Consider the following 6618-nt stretch of genomic DNA (forward strand, 5'->3'; position numbering starts at 1 on the left):
CAAAAAAAACCCGCACACAACCATGGAGGAGATGGGGTATGACAGATTTTGCCACAGTGCTTCTGTTATATCGAGCCACATGACACACATATCATGGAAACATATATTTTTTTGATGTTTGTCTTGTCCATTCAATAGTTCAGTACAAGTCACTTTAATATGGACAACGAGTGGCAAGGCATGATCATCCACGGGAGCTTTGGACTGCTTTCCTTTGGTGAATGGATTAGAAAAGGAGGTGACAATATTTACATATAGGATATAGTTACCGAAGATGCTAGCATCAATCTTATGCTTGGTATGATACTCCTGTGAATTTTGAAGCTCATGCTTTTGATTGCAGATCAGGTTCAGTGGCTCATTGAATTGCTCTGGCTGGATTAGTCATGCATAACAACCATATAGCGAATGTTTCTTCTAAATGCTTTAGTGCCTGCCTAAATGCTCTAGTAGTGATCGCTGAGTAGTCGTGAGGAACATCTGAATGGAAAGGTTTTAGGTTTAACATAATCATCTGCACACTGATGTTGTATATAGCAGACAAACTAACACGAGCCTTTCGTGTAAAAAACATGTTCTTTCCAGGATTTTGACGCTTTTCGCTCATCTGTCATAACATGATTTTAGACCCTAGAGCTCTATATCAGTTCAGGATATACAAGCATCCTGAACAGAATTCTGGGAGTTACACCACGACCAAGACCAAGTTTTTCATGTTGAGCATCAGCAAGGGGTAGTAGCATGAATTAAGTATTGTCCTTATTATAACATTTCCTCTACAATAGAAGGTTAAAATCCGTCACGGTGTAGGTTTTGATCATAGGATTTCCATGTAGGAGTCAACTCTGCAGATATGCTGCTATCTTCTGCCGGCTGAATCTCCAAGTTTGGCCGATTGTTGCCTTTTTTTCCGCACTCTGCTGCCCAGCAAATAAATATTTTTCTATTCAGAAATCCAAGGTTAGGTAAACAACAAGGCATTCTTGTTTGCCACGCTGTGGCAGACCGGATTAAGCACGTTGGAAAAGAAAAATGAAAGGAGAGAACCAGAAAAGGCGAGGAGAAGAAGAAAAGAATAACATGGCAATCTGGCCTCTTATATTCAATGAATTAATCCCAGAATTTGCTCCATTTCTTTTGATTTTTGATTGCTCTCAAACCATCTGTCTGCCCCTATTCAGTGCCTTCGCTTGGATTTGATATATTTTATTTTGGGTGCTCATATTGGAACACCATCATCAAATTCAAGTAATGTTCTTACTAGACTCAGCATATCAAACCAGAGATATGCCTCCTGGATGTTACACGTTTCTTTTTAAATAAAAGTCTTTGTAATGTATTGTAATAGAACTAGGGCACGACATGATTTTCTCCTTATCATTTTTTTTTTACTCGTTAGTCAAATTGCAAGACATAATGTTTAGTTTATCTCTAGATGGATTAGCTTAGCGTGACTGTGCGGCTAAAGCTCAAAACCCATTTATCCCAAGACTTAATTTTTCTAAAAGTTTCATGCGTGAACTTGATTTTAACTTTTTGACCATCCCATTACCTCGAAAATCTTGTGATTTTTTAATGCATGATTGAAGATTTTAAAGTTAATTTTATATATTTATTTATAATTTATTTTTAACAAGTTAATGCGTATTTTTATTAAAAAATTATTTTAACAAAAAAAATCCCAAGTTTACCATATTATTTTAACAAAAAAAATCCCAAGTTTAATTTGACCACAAACATTTAATTAACCGTGTCTTTTGTAATTAATTTTTTTTATCAGATACTTGTATTCTACTTGACAACAGAAACCGTGTCTTTTGTAATTAATTTTTTTTTTTATCAGAGACTTGTATTCTACTTGACAACAAATCACATCACATCTAGGTTTTCAATGGTGTAGAATGAAGATCTAGGCGGCAAAAAAGATGACGGATGCAATACTGTCAACGGAGACGGTGATTTTTATTTATTTCAACATTAATTTTGTCTTTAATACCCCTTATTAATGCTTTGAAGTTGCATACAAGCCCGTGATAGCTATCCCCGAACCATCACGCATCTGACAACTCACCAAAACCCTGGCTTTTGCACTGAAATATATGAAATAATAGAAGCCCACCAACTTAAATTAGAGGGTTAACCACCGTTTCTTTTTTTCTTGTAAATACATTTTAATAAGATACTTGGTTTAAAAAACATTGAATTAATATTTTTCAAATTTTTTATGATTTTAATATACTAATATTAAAAATAAAAAATAAAAAATAATTTAAAAAAAATTCATTCAACCATAAATGATTTAACAGGTTAACTTTAGACCAAGACCGGCCTTAATTCTCCATTTGCTGCTGTTTCCAGTTGTACGGCTTAGTTGTTGCGTAGGTGGGAAGGCACTCCCATGCTCCGTCCATCCACTGCCCACCGACTTCTTTTTTTTATTACTGCCTTAATGCAATTTTAAAAATTTTAATTCCTGTATTTTTTTCTTAAGAGTTAATCCCTGTGATTTTAAGTGGAAGCATTGTAGAATTAGTAGTTTGTTTGGGACTAAATTAAAAAATGTTAAAATTATTTGACATTTATAGCACACAACCGCAATATTCCTAGATATCTAGACCTGCGAGCATTCTTACGCCACGTGCTCTCTTGATCTTTCCCCTTTGCAGAGACCCGGGGGAACAATGAGGTGCAATACAAGCAATTTTATAGAACCTTATAGTTAGTGACAGCGAGAGAAAAAGAAATAAATAGGAGAGAATAAGTGACATTCATGACTTTCTGAATTATATATACATTTTTCCATCGACTGTAACCATTGTCAATACGTAACTTCATGTTCAAAAAAAATACATGTACGCATCGAATGGTTTTTTTTAAGAAAATAAATATAATTTTTTTATTTAGATATTAGATTAGATTAAAATCCTGCCTGAAAATTTTGCAACCACAATCTTACAAGGGGCAGCTTGTTGAAGATCAGAAACATGTGTAAATTAGATATAGAATTTATTTATTTTTTATCTTAATAGTTTAAGCTATTAAATTAAAATGATTTTTTAATTTGGTATTAGAATCTTAATAAACAAGCAGTAACGAGTTCGAAAATCATTATTTTTATTTATTTATTAAAAATTTAAATATAAAATAATATAAATTTATATAAGTTTCAAAGCAAAAAAAATTTCATTTTAGAAAACATGTTAAAAAATAATACATTTTAAAATCTCACTTAACAATTTAAATTTTTAAATTAAATTGATTATTTAATACATTTTAGATATTCCTTTCTAATGTAGGTTTTAGTGTTTTAATTTGATTTGGTTTTAATTAGTTAGATCATTTTAGTGATTATTATGAGTAATTTTATGGCTTGTTTTTCAAAACAGTTGAAATTAATTATTTAAAAATGTATTCATAAATTTTTAATTCAGAGTTTTCTAATTTTTAAGAACTTAAAAATCCTTTCTTTTTTTTTTTGGTTTCTCTCTCACTACATGCTAGGGGCTGCAGTGCCATGAGATTTTCACCGAGATGCATGATCCCCTAGGACCGCGCGCATGTGCACCTTGCAAGCTTATCGTTGTTATCCAAACAAGAGATCACGTTTCCGGCTTGACGACCTAAAGACCTCAGTGGAGTTATCTTGAAGCGTTTGCGTGCTAGCAGCATGGCTACACACGTCGGCATTCCCTTGCCCACAAGCCCCTACCTCTCTTTGAGTTTTCTCATTTTATAAATTCATTAATGCCCTTTTACACTGATCCCCGAGTTATCACAACATACACAAATTAATTAAATCTTTCAAGAATCAAATCTTCGATAAGTATCCACATCTAAACTCCCCCATGCAGAACCAGTAATGGGTTAGGTTTTAAATGAAACCAGTAAAAATTGATGATTTTGTATTTGAAATATTTTTAAAAAAAATTAATACTTGTTTTTTAATATTTTTAAATCATGTTGTAAAAATATATTATTTTAATATATTTTCAAATAAAAAATATTTTAAAAACAAACACTATGACACTCTTAAAAACCCCCCAGTATATTAATGCAATAAATTAACATATAAAGCAGTCAATTCAATCAAAATTTAATTTAATTTAAAAAAATAAAATTGAAACACTGTTAATGCATATTTGATATTTGATATTGTGCTGTATGATACTTTTTAAAAGTATTTTTACATAAAAATATATAAAAATAATTTTTTTTATTTTTATATCAATATATCAAGATTCTAAAAAAACATTAAAAATAAAAATTAATTTAATATATATATATATATATATAAATGATCAATATATTTTATATGTACAGTCCTCCTTCATATATGTTAATTCATGTTGCTTATAAACTAAATTATTAAACCTCGTCCATATCATGATTGGGTTTAAGGTTCATGGGTTGGACACACCAACTCAAATTAGTATCTGTTTAGAAATATGATAACTTTTAATTTTAAATGTTTACACACACACACTCACACACACACACACACACACACACATATATATATATATATATATATTGTACACGCAATAAAATGTAATGTATTATTATGATATGTAGAAATTAAGAAAGACGGAGAGAGATGGAGGTGATGGATTATGTCGGCCAAATTTGGATTTATCTTAAAGGCAGATTAACGTGGCGGCCGTGCCCAGACGACAGAATAGCAGCCAAGTAGGAAACAAAGGTAGCCAAACCTCTTCATATCTCTTTACAGATTACGCTACACTAAATATTATATAAGGAAAACCATAGCTCGAGAAGCAACCGTTTTAGTATTTTTAGTATTGACAACAGAATCTTTCTGGGTTCTTGTTTTTCTTTTTTACAAGACACCAAACCAAATCTTTAACTTATACTTTTAGTTGTTAAAATTAACCATGGAAGGAGGGTGTTGTACATCGTCAACAAGTACTCCAAGTTCAACTTCAACAGCAACCACAGAGAAACGGAAGCATAGCAGGCAACAAAACCAAGAGAAGCCATACAGAGGGATAAGGATGAGGAAGTGGGGTAAGTGGGTTGCTGAAATTAGAGAACCAAACAAGAGGTCGAGGATTTGGCTTGGGTCCTACTCAACACCAATAGCTGCAGCTCGTGCATACGACACGGCTGTTTTCTATCTCCGAGGCCCTTCTGCTAGGCTTAATTTCCCTGATTTGATATACCAAGAAGATGAGCTGCGAGATGTGTCTGCTGCTTCTATACGCAAGAAAGCCACTGAAGTTGGGGCTAAAGTGGACGCCTTACAAACCGCTGTCCATGCATCACCAGAAGATAACTCACGAGGGTTACTTTCAGAGAAACCTGATTTGAACAAGTTCCCGGAAAATTCTGATGAAGAGTGATCAAAACAAGATCGTTGACTAGCAGTTATAATTAACTGTCTGTATCTTTTTTTTTAATAAGTCTATCAAGATCTTTTTGGTTAGCCAAGGCATATGTGTAGCCGGAAAAAATTTCTGGCAGAAAAGAAATTAAGTCGTAGTGGAATCAGTACGTATCAGTAATAGATACTGTCAAAAATGAGTTCTACTGGTGATGATCGATCACTGGTAACTGGTAAGCTGTAACAAATTAAATTGAAGTGAGCTAAACTGTTTAGTGAATAGTTATTTTAGTTTAGTTAGTTAGTCAGCAAGTTTAATCCTGTGTTTTTCTTGTCCTTTAGCGGTGTTGTGTGATATGTTTGTACCGTTGTAATAATTCCAAATTAAGAGTTGTGATGATGAGGGGAGGAAGAAGAATGGCCATGGAAGGTGGGGATATAAAGAAACAGCCATGGCCTACCTTTCCCTCTCGTAGCAGCGATGAAGCTAGCGTAATTTGAAGTTTCCAAGCAAAAGAAATCAAGTAGATAAGGAGATAAGGCAAGAGCTTGGGCACCAAGCTGTGGCACTTGTGACGTGCCTGTGGACACCACAAAGCACAATGACATACACGCTGCTGTATGAGAGCAAGTGGTCCTTAATCAGAAGGTGGTCGCCTTCATGGGATGGTGGAAAGCTTACGAAAGGTTGTTTGCTGGAAGTTGATGGGGGTGATGAAAGCCAAAGGTGGGCGGTGAGTGGGTTCTTGGTTTCCTTCTTTTCTAGTATATGTTTTTAATTTGTTTGTTGCTTTGGCAATACATGCATTTAGCTCTAGCTGCTGTCAGATGCTGGTGCATGTGGAGGCCTTGCCTGTGGAGTGTGCGAGGACCGTTTATATATAATATATGATAGGGTTTCCCTCAAGCCTCGTCTGTCCTCCAATACAATATTGATTTCCACGGAGATACATAGTTAGGGCTACAGAGAGTTGCTTCATTAATGCTAATACTGTTTTGTATTACATTAATTGTTTTTATTTATTTTCACTGGTCGGTTGCTATATCAATTGTGTGCTAATAAAATATTAATGTAATCATGTTTGCTTTGACGAAAAGAAAAAACCTACCTCTCCTTCTTGTTTAAAAAAGAAACGAAAAATTGCTTTCATTATCCTTTAGATTATTTTTTTATATTTAATCTTTTTATTTTTTAAAATTATAGTTTACATTCTAAACTTTAAGATGTGTATAACATTTTACATTTTAAATCATATCATTTTATAATTTAATCCATT

General features: G+C 33.3%; 1 protein-coding gene across 1 annotated transcript; it reads left to right on the forward strand.

Moving 5' to 3' along the window:
• The first annotated feature begins 4550 nt into the window (after positions 1 to 4550).
• LOC105129238 (ethylene-responsive transcription factor RAP2-1-like) lies at positions 4551 to 6345 on the forward strand. The gene has a single exon (XM_011031221.1). It carries the CDS (start codon positions 4893 to 4895, stop codon positions 5358 to 5360), a length of 468 nt encoding a protein of 155 aa, XP_011029523.1. The 5' UTR covers positions 4551 to 4892; the 3' UTR covers positions 5361 to 6345.
• The last annotated feature ends 273 nt before the right edge of the window (positions 6346 to 6618 follow it).

This window comes from Populus euphratica, unplaced genomic scaffold, assembly GCF_000495115.2.
Source record: "Populus euphratica unplaced genomic scaffold, PopEup_1.0 scaffold2.1, whole genome shotgun sequence".
Lineage (NCBI taxonomy): Eukaryota > Viridiplantae > Streptophyta > Magnoliopsida > Malpighiales > Salicaceae > Populus > Populus euphratica.